Below are 21547 nucleotides of genomic sequence, written 5' to 3' on the forward strand. Positions count from 1 at the left end.
CATCACACCCGGGGCCAGGTCCCACAGAGCTTCACATCCAAAGGGATTTGGTGACTCCATGAAACTTTTCATGAATACTTTGTATCTTTGAAGATTTCAAACTTTGCACCTGAAAGTTTGGAGACATTACTTGAAATAAAAATAAAGACATTTTTTTTAATGCAGTTGAAGTTTCTATCTAGAGCTTTATCTATTCATTTCTTAGAATATATTTAGAAAACTGTCATAGGTACAATTGACTCTTATGTCTCAGCCCAGTGAGGACAGGGCCAAGGAGCAACATGAGGACTCCTGAGTTATAGAGGGAGAAGATTTTATTTCTACTTGTTTACCCCTTGACCTGCAAGGCTTCACCCAACAGACACTCAGGACCTGCCCCTGATGCTATTTTCTTTTCTTTTCTTTTTTTTTTTTTTTTTTTTTTGGTTTTTGGGCCACACCCGGCATTGCTCAGGGGTTACTCCTGGCTGTCTGCTCAGAAATAGCTCCTGGCAGTCACGGGAGCATATGGTCTTGGATCGGCTGCTTGCAAGGCAAACGCCGCTGTGCTATCTCTCCGGGCCCTGATGCTATTTTCTTAAGCTGAGGTGGAGCTGGGTGAAGATTGGCCTATCACCTCTCTCTCTCTCTCTCTCTCTCTCTCTCTCTCTCTCTCTCTCTCTCTCTCTCTCTCTCTCTCTCTCTCTCTCTCTCTCTCTCTCTCTCTTTCTCTCTCTCTCTTCTCTCTCTCTCCTCTTTTTCTCCTCTCTCTCTCTCTCTCTCTCTCTTTCTCTCTCTCTCTCTCCCCCCACACACACACACACATACACACACACATCCATCCTGCTTCCCAGCTGAGTAATATCACATTTGGCCTTGGGGAAGGCCTGGGATCTGGCACTGGCACTGGCACTGAGCAAAGGACTCTTGCACCTTATCTCCAGCAGGAAATGGGGATATATTCTGAGGTGGGCTACCCAGATAGACTCTTCCCACCAAGTTTAATCAGAGAATTCCTATTGTGTTCTTAAAATAGCCTGAAAATTGGGGCTGGAGTGATAGATAGTACAGTGGACAAAGTCATGTACGTACTTTGCACACGGCTGACCCAAATTAGATCCCGGCATCCCAAGCCTGCCTTCTAGGAGAAACCCCGCAGTACCACCATAGGTGGCCCCAAAACAAAAAAATTAAAAAATAAAAGCTAGGGGCCGGGCGGTGGCGCTGAAGGTAAGGTGCCTGCCTTGCCTGCACTAGCCTTGGACGGACCGCGGTTCGATCCCCCGGTGTCCCATATGGTCCCCCAAGCCAGGAGCAACTTCTGAGCACATAGCCAGGAGTAACCCCTGAGCGTTACCGGGTGTGGCCCAAAAACCAAAAAAAAAAAATAAAAGCTAGAAATGGGGCCTGGGGAGATATTGCAGCATGTAAAGGTGTTGACTTTGTACTTAGCCAACCTGGATATGATCCCTGGTATCCAGTGTGGTCCCCCCCTGAGCCTCGTCAGGAGTGATTCATGAGCACCGCCAGGTATGGTCCAAAAACAAACAAAAATAGCCAGAACTTCAGGGGCCAGGGAGATGGTCCAAGGGGTTGGAGTGCAAGCTTTGCAGGATAAATGAAGGTCTGGGTTCCAATCCAACCCTGGATGGTTACCTAAGCACCACCAGGAGTTAACCCCAACACAAAGTTTGGAGTATCCCTGAGCACTGCTGAGTGTGGCCACAAAAGACCCTTTTTTTGGGGGGGGGCCACACCCTGCAGCACCCAGTTACTCCTGGCTCTTTGCTCAGAAATCTCTCCTGGCAGGCTGTATACAAGGCAAATGCCTTACCTCTTTGCTATCGCTCAGGCCCCACAAAAGACCTTTTGATACCTGAACTTTTGTGTCTACAAATCTAGGTTAAAGATTTATAAGTGAAGGGTGGAACAAGGAATGAGAATACTATCAGGGTTGATCCTCAGCTCCACTTAACTGGCCCCTGAGCATTACTGGGAGTAATCCCTGAGCACAGCCAGGTGTAGCCCTAAGACCAAAATAATAATAAAGCAGGGATAGGGGACAGGAGAGATCTCTCAGGGGTCTGAACAGTGTTCTTGTCTGATCCATGGCACTGATGGTTCCTGAGCACCACCACTAGATGTGGCCCCAAATCAAAGAAAAGGGCAGTGGCCACAAAGATTGATCTACAAACTACAAAGCTGGGAAATATTCACAGCAGCTAAAAGTCAGATTTATATAATAACATCTAAAACTATGTTGAAATCTCTCCCAATTTTGGGGTGGAGGCACAGCCAACAGTGCTCAAAGGCTACTCCTGGCTTTGCATCAAGAATCACTCTTGGTGGCCATGCAGGGCCATATGCAATGCTGGGGTTCAAAATCAGGTCAGATGCATGTAATGCAAATAGCCTACCTACTGTGCTCTCTCTCTGACCCTCCCCCATTATTTTCATTGTATGAAGAAAATCCACAAAAACTACCGTTTAAACAAAACTTGCTCAGATGCTGAAAGATGTGTCTCTGCATTAGCCAGTTAGGAAAGGTGTTTTTCCTTCCTCTGTGTTTTTCTTGGCTTTTTATTTAGGTAATTTATATGACTAACTTTGGGAATCAGGAAATCAATGCAAACTGCTAAATGGCATATGGTCTCAGGGGGCTCTTAGAGACTAGACTTGAGCCTCAGACGATGGGCACCATGTGGCTGTATATCGTGGGTTTTTTTTGTGTCAATCTAGAGCCAGGCCTGGGACACAGTAAGTGTTCAAATACCACTAACCCTCTCGGGAATAAATAGGAGCAGTGTTTGCCCCACTGATGACTATATGGTGGGTCCCCAGAATATTCCAAGAGAGCCCCGGGTGAAAAATCCTATCAATTGAGGAAGGGACACAGTATAAGATTAGGAGAGTCCTCTCAGTAGGATGAAGGCCATAGGTAGAAGACCAGGTTAGGAAGGGCCCACAGGTAGAAAGAAGTAGAGAAACACTGGGTCAGAGGCAAAACTTGAGCCCTCATCATGAAAACTAAGCCTCAAAAGAGGCACCGACTCCATTTCATAAAGGCAGCTCAGGTTTGATAAGACGAGCTTGAGACTTTTGACCCGAATCAACCCAGAAAACCAAACAGACTCCAGCTTTAAGTTCCGGGACTGGAACAAAAGCAAACACTGGGCCGGCAGCTTGAAGACGCAGCTTCGGATCCATCCAGCAAATGACAATGCTGTGGGTGATTTGCAAAAGTGGACTTTTAATGTCATAGTGCTAAGCAACATGCCAGGTGGGCATCATCAGGGACAAGGTGGCGATTCTTTCCCACATGAGGACTGGGCGTAGAAGAGGTACTTGATGCTGTACGAGGCATCGGCTAAGCAGTGAGCAAAGTCCTGGTCACATTTGCACAGCATTTCTTGGCATTTGTCCTCTGTGGGGCCTGGAAGAAGCAGGGAAACAGGTTAGCAGAGGCAGCTGCAGAGAGGGAAGGCAAGCTCCAGAGAAGCCTGCCGGGAGGGCAGAGGTCCTTGGTGCATGCCTGGCCTTCCAGATCAGGGACATACCCAGGAGGGAAGGTGCCGATGTTGTAGGGAACTTCAGTTGCCAGGAAAAGGAGCCACGTCCTTGGAATCTCCTGGCTCCTCTTCTGCATCAGTATTAGACTATTTTTCTGTTTTGTTTTGTTTCCAGGTCATATGTGGTAGTGCTCAGAAGTTGCTCCTGGCAGGCTTGGGGGACCATATGGGATGCTAGGATTCCTGTGTGGCTGCCTTACCACTGTGCTATCGCTCCGGCCCCCGTATTAGACTATTTCTGCTGTTTGGTTGCTTGATTTTGGGAACCACACCAGGAGATGCTCTAGGACCAATGCTGCAGGAGATGGAACCCTGCTCTTTAGTCCGCTGAGCCATGTCCCCAGTCCAGAACAGATTCTCAGAGAATCTAGAATCTAGACAATGTGGTAGATTCCTAGAACCATCGAGACCCTAGTTGGGGGGATAGAAGTGGGTGGTCCCTGGGGCTGGAGAGATAGCATGGAGGTAAAACATTTGCCTTTCATGCAGAAGGTCATTGGTTCAAATCCTGGCATCCCATATGGTCCCCCGAGCCTGCAGGAGCAAGTTCTGAGTGTGGAGCCAGTAGTGAGTGAGCCAGTGGAGCCTGAGCATTGCCGGGTGTGACCCAAAACCTAAAAAAAAAAAAAAGAAGAAGAAGAAGAAGGAGGAGGAGGAGGAGGAGGGAGAGGAGGAGGAGGAGGGAGAGGAGGAGGAGGAAGAAGAGGAGGGAGAGGAGGAGGAGGAAGAAGAGGAAGAGGAAGAAGAGGAAGAAGAGGAAGATGAAGAAGAAGAAGAAGAAGAAGAAGAAGAAGAAGAAGAAGAAGAAGAAGAAGAAGAAGAAGAAGAAGGTTGTTCTTGCGCCATTCTGCTCCTTTATAGCCATGTGACTTAGTCTGTTGTCAGGAAATCATATGGGGTGCTGAGGATCAAACCCAGGTTGGCCTCATACAATATATACATCCTATATAGGTTGTACTTTTATTTTTAAATCATATTGACTGTTTAGTAACATAATGAGACCTGGTACATTAGCTTAAATATCTAATCTTGCATAGAACTGACTCATGAGAAAAAAGTCAAACCCTTAACAAACTTAAAGCTGAAATTCCTTGAGCATTGATAAAAAAAAAAAAAAAAAAAAAACCAAAAAAACAAAAAAAAAAACAGCCGGATCCTGAGCAATAGCACAGTGGGTAGGGCATTCGCCTTGCACACAGCCAACCCTGTTTCAATCCCCAGCTTCACATATGGTCCCCCGAGCCTGCCAGGAGCGATTTCTGAGCACAGAGCCAAGAGTACCTCTGAAAGTTGCTGGGTGTGGCCCCAAAACCACATAAAATAAAATAAAATGATCCTAATTTTTGAACACAGGTAACCAGGGGAGAGTGCATACTCAGTCCCCATTACCACAAATTATGCAGTTTGGTTTCCCACATTTGGAGAAATCACAGGGATTAGCACATCCCAAGAGAAAGGGATAACTCTACCCCTGGGAAAACCATCTTTATGATCATGGTATCGCCCTTGCCAGGTAAGTATGGCTGTTGCTATTGCTCTAGTTCCTCCTCCATTCCCTATTTCAAATGGGGGTGCTAGGCACAATAAACACATATTATATTTAAATCTGAAAGGAGGCCAGAGCAATAGTACAGCAGGAAGGGATCTTGCTTTGCATGTGGCCAACCTGGATCCCATCCCCATTTGTCTCATCCTAGAATTTCATATGGTCTCTTTGTTGTGGTTGTTGTTGTTGTCTTGGGGTCATACCCAGCAGCACTCAGGGGTTACTCCTGGCTCTATACTCAGAAATCGCTCCTGGAAGGCTTAGGGGACCATATGGAAAGCCGGGATTCAAACCACCATCCTTCTGCATGCAAGGCAAATGCACTACCTCCATGCCATCTCTCCGGCCCTCATATGGTCTCGTAAACCCACCTAGAGCCAAGAGAAACCCCTGAATACAGCTTGGTGTGGCTGTAGCTCAGAAACAGAGGAAAAATTAAAAAAGCATATGAAAGCCAAAATAGATTTTATTTATTTTCGGGGGGTCACACTGCCAAAGTTCAGGGGTTCTGGCTCTGTACCCAGGAATCACTCTTGGCAGGCTCAGGCTACCATATGGAATGCTGGGGATCAAACCCAAGCCTGTCATATGCAAGACAGTTGCTCTCCACACTGTGTTATTGCTTTGGCCCCATGAGAGTCAGAAAGATGGTACCAGACGAGGTAAGGTAATTCTTGTCTTGCCTCTGGTGGGTCCCTGTTAAAATTCCCAGCAATGCATATAGTCCCTCAGTCACTCCCAGGAGTCACATCTGACCTGAGCAGAGAGCCAGGAAGGGCACCTGAACAGCATTAGGGTATGCCCCAGAATCCCCCCCAAAAAAGAAAAAGCATGTGAATAGAGAGTTGGGCAAATAGAAATCCCTTTTCAGGTACAGAACGTTAATGCAACAGTTTGCAAAAAATATAACAAAGAGGGCCAGGGAGATAGATCAATGGGTTGAGCACAGATTTTGTACCCCAGCGGCTCAGATATCATCGTTAGCACCACAAGGTTCCATGAACACTCTGGGAGTGACCCCCAGCACGGAGCTTGGTATAGTCCTTGAACACCGTTGGATGTAGCCCCCACAAAAAAAATCCCCAAAAGATCTAGTAATCTGTCTTAGTCAATGTGGACTCCCAGTAACGTTTGTAAGGAGAAAACAGAAAAGTCAAGCGCTGGTTCGAATGATTGGCTCAAATCCAGCACTTGGGTTTTATTTATTCCTATTTTACAGAGGAGGAAAGTGAGGTTCCTGGAAATCTGTAGCTTGTCCAAGATCAGAAAGCTGGGAAGGGGGAATCTCTGCCTAATTACCATTCATGGGTTTCCACCCTTTACCGGAAACAAGAAAGTTTCATTCTTTTGGGGCCTGAGAGATAGCATGGAGGTAGGGTGTTTGCCTGGCATGCAGAAGGATGGTAGTGCAAATCCCGAATTCCATATGATCCCCCGAGCCTGCCAGGAACAATTTCTGAGCGTAGAGCCAGGAGTAACCTCCACCCCCCCAGAGCTGCTGGGTGTGACCCAAAAATCAAAAAAAAAAAAAAAAAAAAAGAAAAAGAAAAAGAAAGCTTTATTCTATGTAAGACCAAATCTCCCTCCCGAGATGGATGACCAACAAAGCCAATGGTACTGTTTGAGTCAATAATAATAATGATAATAATGGGCCCGGAGAGATAGCACAGCGGTGTTTGCCTTGCAAGCAGCCGATCCAGGACCAAAGGTGGTTGGTTCGAATCCCGGTGTCCCATATGGTTCCCCGTGCCTGCCAGGAGCTATTTCTGAGCAGACAGCCAGGAGTAACCCCTGAGCAATGCCGGTGTGGCCCAAAAAAGATGATAATAATACAGAGGGGCTAGAGCGATAGCCCAGTAGGTAGGGAATTTGCTCTTGCAAGCAGCCAACCTGGGTTCAACATCCCAATATCCAGCATCCCATATGGTCCCCCGAGCCTGCCAGGAGTGATTGCTTTTTTTTTTAACTTTATTTATTTATTTATTAATTGATTGAGTTGTTGTTGGGCCACACTCAGCAGTGCTCAGGGGTCACTCCTGTCTCTGCACTCAGAAATTGCCCCCGGCAGACTGGGACTATAAGGGTGCCAGGAATTTAATTGGGTCTCTTCTGGATTGGCCACGTGCAAGGCAAATGCTTTACTGCTGTACTATCTCTCCAGCACAGGAGTGATTTCTGAATACAGGACCAGGAAAAAGATTTGAGCACTGCTCGGTGTACCCCCGCCAAAAAATAAAGAATAATAATAAAGGGGCAGGATCTGAGCGATAGCACAGCTGTAGAGTGACCCGAGCCACACATAGCCAATCTGGAACCCGGGTTCAACTTCTGGCATCCTACATGGTCCCCAAACCTTCCAGGAGCGATTTCTGAGTTCAGAGCCAGGAGTGGTCCCCAAGACACAAACAAACAAACAAAATAATAGAAACTTAAAATATGAAAATCTTAAAAATTCCCATTGGGGCTAAGTTTAAAGTTGAGGGCCTGACAGCAAATATTATCACAGGATTAAAATTGTTTTGAATATATTTAATTCAGGCTATAAACAAGAAATAGGTCATACCTGTAATTTAAGTCAAACAAAATATGCAAACAGAGTGAAATGCCAGAAATATATGACAAGTATTTTGAGGTTGGTTGTTTGGTTTTCTCTTTTAGTTTTTGGGCCACACCCAGCAGTGCCCACAGGATACTCCTGACCCCTTGCTAAGGGCTTACTCCTGCCAGTACCTGGTGTACCATGTGGTACAAGGGATTGAACCCAGGACTCCCATATGCAAAGATCAGTGCACTGATCTATCTCCCTAGTCTCATGTTGCTTACTCAGGTTTGATTCTCAGCATCCCATATGGCACCACAATCCCCACCAGGAGTGATCCCTGAGTGCAGAATCAGATTGCTAAAGCCCTCTGTCCCCTGTCCCCCGAAAAAGAAAGAAACAGGAGGAGCCAGATGTAATACTAAAATTCAGTCACTTGCATCAGATAACCTCTATCTGACCCACCACATGATCCCCAAACCCTATTGTGCATAGCCCTAGTGGTCCCCAAATTCTCCTCAGTGGCCCAGGAAATCCTTTACACTGAAGGGTTGAGCTATGTCACATTCCTGGCCATTGTATGGAACTGCACACTCAGTTGACCAAGAATCCATAGAAATGGTTTTTTGGCAGGTACCCCTTGAAAAAGACAGGGCTGAGGGCCAGAGAGAAAGCATGGAGGTAAGGTGTTTGACTTTCATACAGAAGGTCGGTGGTTCAAATCCCAGCATCCCATATGGTCCCCTGAGCCTGCCAGGAGCAATTTCTGAGCATAGTGCCAGGTGTAACCCCTGAGCACTGCCAGGTGTGATCCAAAAACAAAAACAAAAAGACAGGGATGGAGTTATAGTACAGCAGGTGGCCTTGCATGTGGCCAACTGGGTTTAATTCTCAGCATCCCATATTGACCCTTGAGAGAGGAGCAAGCTCTGAGCAACACCCTACAACAACAACCAACAAGGTGAAAGCTTCCAATACTGCCTTTGCCTATAGAACTCTGTTCTGAAACAAGGAGCCTTCTGGGGCCAACCACCTCCATGCTTTTCTGGTATCCTGACACTTCCAGCAGGATGAAGTGAAGGTGGGTGTATGGCTGGGCAGAGACTCACTGCATTGCACGGTCTGGTTCACACACTCCCAAGAGTAGCTGGTCAGCTTGGGACTGCAATTTGCCTCCTCAGCCTTTGTGTAGCAGCAGTCATGGAGTCGGCAGCACCTGTTGGGAAGGATTTTTGGTTGCAGACAGCAGGCCCAGTGCCCAGTAGGTATAGAAGGGGGCAAGACCTGAAGGAGCCAGCATATATTTTTTGTTTGTTTGGGGGCTACACCTGGTGGTGCTCAGGGATCACTCCTGGCTCTGAGCTCAGGAATTATTTCTGGCAGTGCTCAGGGGACCAAATGTGTTGGCAGGAACTGAACCCATGTCTGCTGCATACAAGACCAGCACTATACTGTCTCTTTGGCCGCTGAGTCATTTCTAAAATTTTTCTTCCTTTTTATTTAAAAAAATTACTTTTTGGGAGCCACACCCAGCTGTGTTCAGGGGTTACTTCTGACTGCACTCAGAAATCACTCCTGGCAGGCTTGGGGGACCATATGGGAAACTGGGGATTAAAACCTGATTTGGGACCAAACAGATATATGATCACCAATAGAAAGCCAGACAAAGAGGGGTCCACCTACTCTAGCAGCCCAGGGGATGATGGTGGGGTATATGGGTTGTAGAAAGGAAACTGGAATGGGGGGAGGACATAGTTGGTGATGGGTATTCCCCTGACTCAATGTTAATATGTATCTAAAATACTACTGTGAAAGATATGTAAGCCATTATGTTTTGAAAAAAATATGTTTTTAATCAGAAACTTTCTTTGACTTACATGTATTATTATATCAATTATATTATATGTTATGCTATGTCACTATATTATGTTATGTTAGTTTACCTCATTATGTTAATCAATTTTGTCTCTTGAATAAATTCTTACAATAAAAAAAAACAAACCTGATTTGGTCCTACCTGATGTACTATCGCTCCAGTCCCTTTTTTTTTCTTTCTTTTCTCCTTCTTTTTTTCTTAAAGGGATGTTTGGGCTACACCCAGTGAGGGCTCAAGGGCTGCTCCTGCTCCAGGGACCATGAGCAGTGCTGGGGACTGAACCAGGGTTGGCTGAATATAAAGCAAATGCCTAACCCGTGTGCTAGCACTGAAGTCCTTGACTTCATTGGACTCTTCTCAGCCCTAACCAAAGTAGGGGTCTGGGGCCAGCTGGCATCAAGGTTTGCCTCATGGGCCCCTTGGAGGTCCAATTCCTGTTGGGTCTTACCAGCAGGATCAGCATCCAGCCCAGTCCAGACTGCACTCACCAATCCGTCTTATCCTGGGGCTGTCCCTGGCCGCCCAGGCCACAGTAGCAGCCATAGTCCATGTAAGCCAAGGGGTTTAGGATGCGTACGCATTCCATGGTGCTTGCCAGCTCTATGAGTCCTCGCCGGTGTATGTGGGACCTCCTGGGGCCTGCAGGGGAGCAGAGGGCAGAGGATGTGAGAGTCAGAGGTGTGCTGATCTGGGGAAGGCCTGAAAAGGGCCTGAACAAAAACCTGAGCTTGGTTATTATTATTGGAGGGTTTAGATCATACAGGGTGGTTAGACTTACTCCTAACTCAGTGCTCAGGGATCACTTCTGGTGGGCTCAGGGGTGCTGGGGATCAAAACTGGGTCAGACATGTGAAAGGAAGCCTTGCTGCACCCGGACCTGCTGAACTATCACTCCACCCCTGTTAATATTATTATTATTAGAGTTTGCTTGGTTTGGGGTCCAGTGGTATGCCAGATTTCTCCTAGCTTGTCTTTTGGGGTTGTTCATTCTGATATTCAGGGGACCCTGAGATGTTGGGAATCAAACCTAGGCCTCTTTTGTACAAATATGTGCTTCATGGGGCTAGGAAGATAGTTCAACAGGTAAGGCTTTTGTTTTGTTTTTGGACCACACCCAGCAAGGCTCAGGAATCACTCCTGGCAGTGCTCTGGGGATCATATGAGATGCCTGGGATTGAACTTGAGTTGGCTGCATGCAAGGCAAGAGTACAGCTCTCCCTGCTATACTATCTCTTCAGCCCATAGCAGTTAAGGTTTTCATTTTGTTTGTGGTCATCCCAGGTTCAATCTTTGCCACTTGCTCTTGGACCCCCTGAGTCCTTCCTGTAGTGGTTTCCAAGCACAGACCAGGAATAAGCCCTAAGCACTGCCAGGTGTGACCAAAAGGTGGAAGAAAACAAATGAAAACCAAAGAAAACAAATCTTTCTCTCTGGTTGACCAAGGATTTGGGAAGTTCACATCTGAACTGCTCAAGGCTTTCCCTGTCTGTGGGTTAAAGACTTCACTGAATCCCCACAGGGCCTGCCTCCTGCTCCTTCTCTGGGTCTGCTCTCAAGACAGGTGACTCAGACTCAAGCCATCATTATTCCTTGTCCCACAGAGCCTCTGCCAGGTACTGAGAGCCACTCTCTCGGGGGATAGGACTTTGCCCAATCTCAAGCCCATGCAGAAAGGGTCCTGTCCATCACCTTGGTCCCCAGATGCACTTCAATCAGAATGAAGACCCTGGGAAGGGGCATAGCTCAGTAGGGAAGGGAAACTTGCCTTGCCCAGGTGAGTTCCTATTCCAAAGACCCCCTTGCTTCCACCTAATCACACCAGAGCCCTGGCATTGGGCAGTTAATCCCAACAGTGGGTTTGGAGGCAAGGGAGGTATTTCCTTTGTGGTACAGACGGGGCTGGTCATTTTTTGGGGGGGGTCACACCTGGCAGTGCTCAGGGGTTCCTCCTGGGTTTACACTCAGAAATCGCTCCTGGCAGGCTCGGGGGACCATATGGGATGCTGGGATTCGAACCACCGACCTTCTGCATGCAAGGCAAATGCCTTTACCTCCATGCTATCTCTCTGGCCTCCAATTTTTTTTTTTTTTTTTTGGTTTTTGGGTCACACCTGGCCACACTCAGGGGTTATTCCTGGCTCTATGCTCAGAAATCGCTCCTGGCAGGCTCAGGGGACCATATGGGATGCTGGGATTCAAATCACCGATCTTCTGCATGCAAAGCAAATGCTTTACCTCCATGCTATCTCTCCGGCCCCGGGGCTGGTCATTTGAGGTGAGTTTGCTAAATCTGTGCACTATGGCTCGGGGTGTTGAGAGGCCTCAGACTTCATTCCTTTGGCTCAAGGTGACACGGTTCATCTGGACCATGTATCTGGACCAAGACTGGGGGCTCCTGGGTGAGCCTGCCTTGGGTCTATTCCGGAATGAGTCTGGGGTGTTCCGTGTACCCCAGAAATAAGCAGTCTCTGAGGTGGATCAGAAAACATGAGGATCTTCCTGAGCCCTCTCTAGATGTATCTAGGCTTTACTTTTGTTTGTCCCCCTCTAATGTCAATCTCAGGTCAGTTCCCTGGACCTGGATTGGGCTGTGGTGAGGGAGGGGGTATAGGCGTGGCAACTCTGGGGGAGAGGGTCCTAGTGAGATCCCTGAGTGCCTGAACTGGATGAGTAAGAAAGGAGGAGGGCTCCCCAGAAACTGAGAAGCAATGAGTGAGAACAATAGTAGTTAGGGAACAGAACGATAGCATAGTGGTAGGGCGTTTGCCTTACACACAGCAGACTGGGGACAAACCAGGGTTAAATTCCTGACATCCCATATGCTCCCCTTAGACTGCCAGGAGTGATTTTTGAGTGAAGAGCTAGGAGTAACTCCTGAGCACTCCAAGTGTGGTCCACCCCACCCCACCCCCAATTTTTTTTAGTTAGTTATAGGGCAGATGCTTTCTGGGGTCCCTTGTGGGTGCTAGAAAGTTGGAGTCCTTGCAGAAGGTTGGGGACATAGAGCTTCTGGGTCTCTGGAGAGGTTTGGGGGAGACTGAGGAGCCACAGGATCCTCCCAGGGGGCCCAGCCCTCACTCACCAGCCTGGCACCCCAATCCTGAGACCAAGAGCAGCAACAGCAGCGGCAGCATAACTGGCTGGCCCCTGGGCGGTGGTGACTTGGGACGGCAGCAGGTGTGTTCTGACCTGGCGGGTCAGTGGAACCAGCTAGTTTTAGAGCCCCCTCCCTCCCTCAGCGCCCCGCCCCGTGGCCACGGGCCTCACCCTTGGGCGGGGTCTGGTGGAGCCTGACAGGGGCAGCCCCAGGGGGCCAAATACCGCAGAGCAGAGCTGCCCAATGTCCCTACCCTTCCCGTGAGCCCCAGACCAAGATGAAAGATGGGGAGACGCATGGAAATCTCAGGGCAAACATGCCATAGAGCAGTAACCCTCGTAGTGAATAGTTGGGGAGGGCTAAAGGACTCTTAAACATTTCAAATGTGGAGGACTGGAGAGATAGTACAGCCAATGAAGTGCTTGCCTTACATGCTGTCATCTAGGGTTCTATTTCCGGCATCCCATATGGTCCCCCAAGCACCACTTAGCATGATGTGGAGCACCAATGCACAGGTGAGCTCTCCCAGGAGTGCTCTCAAACCCCCCACCCCCAGCTACTTTTGGCAATACTGACCAACTTTGCCAGATGGTTCAATGCTTTGATCTTATAGTTTTGGGGTAGTCTTCATGGCTGAAGGGTCTCCAAGGTTACACCCTATCTGCTGGGGGGGGGGGGACTGTGTGGCCCTGGGGATAGAACCTGGTTATCTCAAATGCAAATTGTTGCAAGTGTAAAGCATTCAACCTAGACCTACTGGACTATTATCCTAGTCCCCAAAAGGTGGGGTATTTTGTTTTTGTTTTTGTTTTGTGGGGCCACACCTAGTGGTTCTCAGAAGTTACTCCTGGCTCTGCACTCAGAAATTATTCCTGGCAGATTCGGGAGACTCTATGAAATGTCAGGGATATAACCCAGATGGGACACATGCAAGGCAAACCCTCCCCACTGTGCTATTGTTCCAACTTCAAGTGTTGTTGTTTTTTCCAGTTTTAGGGTCAGACTTGGAGATGTTCAGGTTACTCCTGGCTCCATGCTCAGAAATTATTGCTGTCAGGGTTCAGGAGACTCTGTGCAGTGCCAAAGACTGAACACAAGTTGTTAACATACAATGCAAATTCCAAACCCTATGTCCCCACACCCCTCTTCCCCCTTTTTCTAAATTTTGTTGTTTTCTTTTTTCAGTATTGGGGCAACACCCAGAAGTGCTAAAGGATTACTCCTGGCTATGTGCTTAAGGTTGTATCTATAATTTCTTGGGGGGCTATATTTGGAGTCATTGATCAAACCTGGGTTTTGCATGTGCAGGGTAAATCCCTTGATTCTGTGCCATATCTCTGGTCGTTTTTGTTTTTTTTTTGGTTGTTTGTTTGTTTGTTTGGTTTTTTTTTTGGTTTTTGGGTCACATCCAGCAGTGCTCAGGGGTTACTCCTGGCTCCACACTCAGAAATTGCTCCTAGCAGGCTCGGCGGACCATATTGGATGACGGGATTTGAACCAATGACCTTCTGCCTGAAAGGTAAACACCTTACCTCCATGCTATCTCTCCGGCCATCTCTCTGGTCTTTTAAGATATTTTTATTTATTTATTTTTAGTTTTTGGTGCCACACTTTCTGACACTCAGGGGATACTCCTGGCTCCACTCTAAGGAATCGCCCTTGGAAGGCTCCAGAGACCATATGGGATGCCTGGGATCTAAGCTGGGTCTGTCCTAGGTTGGCACTATGCAAGGCAAATACCCTACCTCAGTGCTATTACTCCGGCTCTTTTTTAAAATGTTTTTATGTTTTAATTGTTTTATTTATTTATTTTTCGGCCACACCCGTTTGATGCTCAGGGGTTACACATGGCTAAGCGCTCAGAAATCGCCCCTGGCTTGGGGGGACCATATGGGATGCCAGGGGATTGAACGGCGATCCTTCCTTGGCTAGCGCTTGCAAGGCAGACACCTTACCTCTAGCACCACCTCACTGGCCCCTATTTTATATATATATATATATATATATATATATTTTTTTTTTTTTTTTTTTTTGTTTTTGGTTTTTGGGTCACACCTGGCGGTGCTCAGGGGTTACTCCTTGCTGTCTGCTCAGAAATCGCTCCTGGCAGGCATGGGGGACCATATGGGACACCGGGATTCGAACCAACCACCTTTGGTCCTGGATCGGCTGCTTGCGAGGCAAACGCCGCTGTGCTATCTCTCCGGGCCTATTTTATATTTTTTAAGATGTTTTAAAATGGGGCCGGAGAGATAGCATGGAGGTAAGGTGCTTACCTTTCATGAAGAAGGTCATCGGTTCGAATCCCGGCACCCCATATGGTCCCCGAGCCTGCCAGGAGCAATTTCTGAGCACGGATCCAGGAAAAACCCCTGAGCACTGCTGGGTGTGACCCAAAAACCAAAAAAAAAAAAAAAAAAAGATGTTTTAAAATGGCACCAGGCCACAGCAGTTTCACAGCAGGTAGGGTATTTGCCTTGCATGCGGCCAACCTGAATTGGATTCCAAGCATCCAATATGGTCTTCAACCTGCCAGGAGTGGGTACAGGCTCAGAGCCAGGAAAAGCCCCTAAATGTCGCTCAGTGTGGCCCAAAAACCAAAAGAAAAATATGGCGGGCCCGGAGAGATAGCACAGCGGCGTTTGCCTTGCAAGCAGCCGATCTAGGACCAAAGGCGGTTGGTTCGAATCCCGGAGTCCCATATGGTCCCCTGTGCCTGCCAGGAGCTATTTCTGAGCAGACAGCCAGGAGTAACCCCTGAGCACTGCCAGGTGTGACCCAAAAACCAAAAAAAAAAAAATATGGCAAGAGAGAGATATCACCCCAGCTGAAGCCTCCACATAGCCTCCTTCCCCACTTCCCAAAACTTAACCCAGAGTTCTCCAGCACCGCAGGTGAAGAATTAATCAGACTTAAACTGTGTACACAGCTTCTCTATAAAATTTCTTTATTAACCAAAGCAATAATACAGTGGGTAGGGCATTGCCTTAGACACAACCATCCTGGATGTGACCCTTGTCATCACATGTCGTTCCCAAGACTACCAGTGGTGTCCCAGAATACAAAGCCAGGAGTAAGCCCTAAACACCACCAGTGTAGCTTTCATAAAACATTTTTTCTTTATTGTTTGCTAAATCAGCCAACTTTTATTTTTTACAAAGTTGTTCATGCTTAAGTTTTAGTCAGACAATGTTCCAGTACCTATCCCTTCACTCATCAGCAAACATTTTTATTTACTTTTGCTATCACCCAAATAGGAACACTTACTCTAAATGACTCCTCTATGTTCATAAATCAAGTTTTGTGGGGAATGGAGGACACAATCTTGGGCCACATCCCTGGCATCACTCTGGAATTACTCTGTGCTCAGAGATCACTTCTGGTAGGGCTCAGGGGGAGCATAAGCAATGCTGGTGTTAAGCCCAGATTGTTTGTCTGTCACACCCAAGGAAGTGAATTACCCACTGTACTGTATCTCCAGCTCAGAATGCAAATCGTGAAGTAAACAGGTATTCATGATACCTGTGTTCCAAGCACTCACGTCATGAGCCTTTTGATCTATCTCTTTATGTGGAAATTTTAGAGAATGCAATGTTCACCTTTTTTGTTTCAACTTAGCTATCTTTCTTTTTTTTTTTTTTTTGGCCACACCTGCTAGTGTTCATGGGTTACTTCTGGCTCTGCACACAGAAATTGTCCTGGCAGGCTAGGAGGAGTTGAGGTTTGAACCCAAGTCCATCCTGGGTTGGCCTTGTGCAAGGTAAATGCCCTACAACTGCACTATCACTCCGGCCACCCCATATTTTTTTTTCCAATTTTCATTATGACTAGTCTTATACTGAAAAATATTTACAGGACTATAAAACTAGTACAGTGGGTTAGCCACTCGCTTTGTGTGTGGTTGGCCCAGGTTTGATTCCCAGCACCACATACAATTCACCTTGAGCTCCTTTAAGTATTGGGTGTGGCAATCAAAGTAACTTGGGGGGCCAACCCAGTGTTGCTAAGGGGTAATTCCTGGCTCTGTGCTCAGAGATCACTCAGGGGATTTGCCTACATGGCAGGCTCAGGGGGTCTTATAGGATGCTGGGGACTGAACATGGTCAGCCATGTGCAAGACAAACCCATATCCTCTGTGCTATTCTCTGGCTCCCAAAACAACTTTAATAGAATAAAAGCAGTGAAGGAAAAAATTGAGTATTATAACAATCCTGCTACCCAAACATGAGGCACATTTACTTATTTATTTTGGTTGATGTGCCACCCCTGGTGACACTCAGGGTTTACTCCTAGCTTTGCATTCAGAAATTACTCCTGTCAGGTTCAGTGGACCATCTGGGACACTGGGGATCGAATCTGTGTCTTCCTTATGCAAGCTGTGCTAATGCTGTGCTATCGTTCTGGCCCTAAGAGAGGCCCATACATTTATTTATTTACTTAGTTTTTATTTGTTGGTTTAATTGGGGTCTCACCCGGTGACACTCAGGAATTACTCCTGGCTCTGTGCTCAAAAATCGCTCATGGCTTGGAGGGACCATATGGGACATTGGGGATTGAAGCCAGATACATCCTGAGTCAGCTGCATGCAAGGCAAATGGCTTACCGCTGTGCTATCACTCCAGTCCATATGTATTTTATATATACATATATATATGTTTTTGTAGCTATATAAAGTGTTCTGTTTTATTATTTTCCTTTTTAAAAAATTAATAACAATTTAAGCACCATAGTTACAAACATGTTTGTAGTGGTTTTCAATCATTAAATATGAGGCACAATTAGATGCAGCTGAACAGGGCAAAAGACTAGCTAGCTTTTCCCACCTCCCCTTCATCTCCTCTAGCAAGCCCAGCTCCAGTAGGGCCAAGAAAGGTCATTCTCGCCCTGATCCTGCTACAGGGGAAGCAGGTGAGTGAGCTCCTGGCCTCCCAGGTGTGCAAACTGCCAGAGATTCTCTCTCTCGCCCTCTCCAGAGGACTGAATTGCAGACAGATTCTTGAGAGGGTGTGTCTCTTACTAAACTCTTTAGGCAGGGCATGCCTCCTCTGCCAACTAGCACCCAGGCACCCCAATTGAGAGCAGGTTTGGTAGACAGCAAGTGGGAGAGGGCTTGGAGCACCAGCACTAAACAGGCGGCCAGAAGGAGCCACACACTTGAGCATCTGCGCCACCTGCAGGAAAAGAACAAAAACTGCAGAGCTTGGTAGGTCTCTGCTCGGTATTTGCCACTGAGCACAGTGCAGGACTAATCTCTGAGAACCGCTGGGTGTCCCCCCAAAAACAAAAATACAAACATAAAAAAGAGTACATATATCGCACCGTCAGATATGCAAAGTTGGCTGATAAAGAGTTAGCTGAAATAGGGCCTTGGCCGACTTTGTTCTCCTCCAGAACACTGCCATGGCGAAGGGGTGGGACGAGGCCGGCGATGCTCCCTTTGTGGGTGTCCAGAACACAGCACCGAGCCCGAGAGAAGCGGACAGGAGGTGGAATACCCAGCCCTGGGCTCAGCAGAGCAGGCTTGACAGGGGCTGGTGATGGAACATGCCGCTTTGTGGGCCCCGTCCCTCATCCTCGCCCGGACGATTATGAGCTGTCCGGCACGACAGCCTCAGATTTGCTAGCTAGGAAGAGTTGTCTTTTTGTGGAGTGGCCACGCCAGGTGGTGCTCAACGGTTACTCCTGCCTCTATGCTCAGAAATCACTCTTGCTCGGAGAACCATATTGGATGCTGGGATCTAACCAGGGTCCATCCTGGGTTGGCTGCGTGCAAGGCAAACGTGCTACCGCTGTGCAATCACTATGGCACGGACGAGGTGTCTTAAAGGCTGCTATGTCAAAAGTGATGAAACACAAAAAGCACAGGACTAGGGCCCGAGCAATAGATTGGAAGTTAGGGGAAAAGGTGAGGAAACTAAGAGATAATACAGCAGGTATGGTATTGCTTTGCATGTGGCCAATATGAGATTGAGGTCCAGCAAAAGTAAGGAAACTAAGATATAGTAGTACAGCAGGTATGGTATTGCTTTGCATGTGGACAACATGGGATTGAGGTCCAACAGTACTGAGACATGAACAAAAAAATTGCAATTCCTGGAGTGGTAGCAATAGTACAGTGGAGGGTGCTTTTCTTGCACATGACCAACCTGGGTTTGATCCCTGACTTCTCACATGGTCACATGGAAACTGCCACTTTATTCCTGAGTGCAGAGGTAGGAGTAAACTCTCAACCATTTCCAGCCACAGTCCAAAACAAAAAATTAGCAATTCTGAAATTATACAGAATTCTAATGTAGATCAGTGCAATATATAATGGTAAATCAATACAATTTATTATTAGATTCTAGTATTAATACTTGAGAAACCAGGGGCAATTATTGTTTTTTTCGTTCATGTGGCCTGAAAGAAACTTGTTTTAGTTTTTCCCAGTCCAAGTGTCAAGCTTGAAAATAAATAATTTTTTAAGTTCTTGTGCCTATCTGGCTTGGGTCATTCTTTCTTGTGCTGCCCAGTCTTATTTTGGAGTCCTGGGGCCCATCCTTGGAGACTGTCACCAGAAGGTTGATTGTACCCATCCTCTGAGCTCTAAGCTCTCAGGGACTCCAGGTTTGATTTGAAAATTTTTTTTTTTAATTTTGAGGTCAAACCTGCCTGTGTTCAGAGCTTACTCCTATCTTTTGTTGTACTCAGGGTTCACTCCTGGCAGACTATGAGGCTATAAGGGATGCCAGGGATTGAACCCAGGTCAGCTGCTTGCAAGGAAAGCACTCTACAGCTGATTCTAAAGCCTGTCTGAATTCCCTTTAAAAATAATCTTTCCATTGGTGAATGAAAAGATGATGACAACTATAAAAACCAAACAAACAAACAAACAACAAAAAAGGGTAAGAAAAGGAAGAGCATTGGGGGCTGGGGCAATAGCACAGGGGTAAGATGCTTGCCTTGAACGCAGCCAACCCTGGACTGACCCTGGTTCAACTCTTAGCATACCATATGGTCTCCTGAGACTGCCAGGGGCGATTTCTGAGCACAGAGCCAGGAGTAACCACTGAGGGCTGCCAGATGGGATCCAAAAAGAATAAAAGAAAAGGGAGAGCATGGAGAACCAGTCTGAAAACTCACATCTGGAACTGGTATTGATTTGCTACTAGGATGGTCTTTTCACATACACATCAGTTGTGTGACCACGCTGCAGGTGTTTGTGTGTGGTCTCACCATGAAGATGCTCGGGATCAAACTTGGGCTCCATCACTCAAAACAAGTGCTCCAGCACTTTGACAAGCCCTTTGACTTTGCACAAGAGTACATACAATATGGGGCTGGAGAGATAGCACAGCAGGAGGGCTTGCCTTGCACACGGCCTACCTGGGACAGACCCTGGTTCAATCCCCTGAATCCCATATGGTCCCCCTAGCCTGCAGGTGCGATTTCTGAGTGCAGAGCCAGTAGTAATCCCTGAGAACCGCTGGGTGTTCCCCCAAAACAAAAATACAAACATAAAAAAAGAGTACGTACAATATCGCCCTGTCAGATTGCGATGGGGCATAATATCAGCCACCCAAGAACTGCAAGGAGCCCCTCCAGAGACCCCCTCCAAAAAAATAGGCAGTCAGCAGGTGACCTTGCCTCGGGGCCAAGCGCCAAGTTGGCTGATAAAGAATTAGCAGAAATGGGGCCTTGGCCGACTTTGTTCTCCTCCAGAATACTGCCAGGGGTAAGGGGTGGGACGAGGCCTGCGATCCTCCCTTTCTGGGTGTCCGGAACACAGCACCGAGTCCGGGAGATGGAGACAGGCAAGGAGCAGCAGGCGACCCAGGTGGGCCAGGAAAAGTGATGCGTGGTGGCCCCGCCCTTTATCATTGCCCCGCCCATTGAGAGCATTAGACCACGCCCCCGTTGCCTAGGAGACGCCGCGCTCTCCTCCGCCTCTGCTATGGCAGTTGGGTACCACAGAGATGATGGAGGGCCAGCCAACCTGGAGCCCAAATGGTGGCAGGGCCTGGGCCGCGGCCTGTTTGTCTCTGGCTGGACGTCGTCCTCGACGTGGTGGGCGACTCGATGCTGCTGACGGGAGTCTTCCTGGCCAAGCCCTACTGGGATCCGCTGCTTTACTTAGGTGCCAGCTGCTGCTTCCTGAGCCTGCTCTGGTGGGTCTTCTGGTACAGTGGAAACATGGAGCTGGGCCCGGAATGCCCGCAGGACCCTGGGAAGGAGGCAGTGCAGCCGTGGTCTGCAATCCTCCTGGCCTCTCACCAGAGACTCCCATTCCTACTCCTTGTTCAAAATTTGGGCCATGCTTTCACCAGCTATTCTCTGGCTACTGCCTCTGCCGGACCAAGACTGGCATCCAGTGTGCCAGGGCCAGGCCAGCCTCCCTTCATCAGCATACCCACACTTTTGGCTCGTCTGTCCCCCAAGAGACATCCTTCTCACTTGCCACCTTCCGGCCTCCTGACCCAGTGCTGGTGGATGCCCAGAGATACCTAAACAGTTCTCTGTCCTTCATAGCCTGCACTGCCACCCCCAGCCCTTCTGAACCCGGCACGTGCGGGGCCCAGTTTTCTGCAGTCCCACCTTGAGACAACTTGTTGCAACTCACATCTATTTGTGTCGCCGACTTCGGGGACCATATGGTCTTCTCTCTAATCTGCCGTATCACTAGGGATTGAGATTACTCTGAACCCTAAGACACCCAGCAAAGTAGTTCCCGAAATCCAGGGTCCCCCAGTTCCCAGGAGGCTCAAGGGCCAAAAGTTTCTCTCCATTTTCAGTAGCCCAAATTGATGACAATCCTTGACTACAGGCATGGGGCCCTCAATTCACACCTTACTAACGGGGTACAGAAGTAGAGCCCAGCCAAAGCAGTGGCTGCTTGTTAAGGTCCTTCTCTTGCTTCATTCCTAAGGTTTGAGTCCTGGAAACTTCCTTCATTCTGTGGCCA

General features: G+C 47.8%; 1 protein-coding gene and 1 non-coding gene across 2 annotated transcripts; both read right to left on the reverse strand.

Annotated features, from left to right (window-relative positions):
* Positions 1–3269: 3269 nt before the first annotated feature.
* LOC126001611 (group 10 secretory phospholipase A2-like) lies at positions 3270–19855 on the reverse strand. Its single transcript, XM_049768891.1, has 7 exons — positions 19822–19855; positions 17926–18107; positions 12777–12799; positions 12592–12698; positions 9998–10148; positions 8743–8849; positions 3270–3412 (listed from the first exon to the last, which is right to left on the reverse strand). The coding sequence occupies exons 1-7, from the start codon at positions 19853–19855 to the stop codon at positions 3270–3272; spliced, it is 747 nt and encodes a 248-aa protein (XP_049624848.1).
* Positions 4907–5069, reverse strand: LOC126002847 (U1 spliceosomal RNA). The gene has a single exon (XR_007493466.1). It is a non-coding gene; the product is annotated as a U1 spliceosomal RNA (small nuclear RNA).
* Positions 19856–21547: the final 1692 nt, after the last annotated feature.

The sequence above is a fragment of the Suncus etruscus genome, chromosome 2 (genome assembly GCF_024139225.1).
Source record: "Suncus etruscus isolate mSunEtr1 chromosome 2, mSunEtr1.pri.cur, whole genome shotgun sequence".
Classification (NCBI taxonomy): Eukaryota; Metazoa; Chordata; class Mammalia; order Eulipotyphla; family Soricidae; genus Suncus; species Suncus etruscus.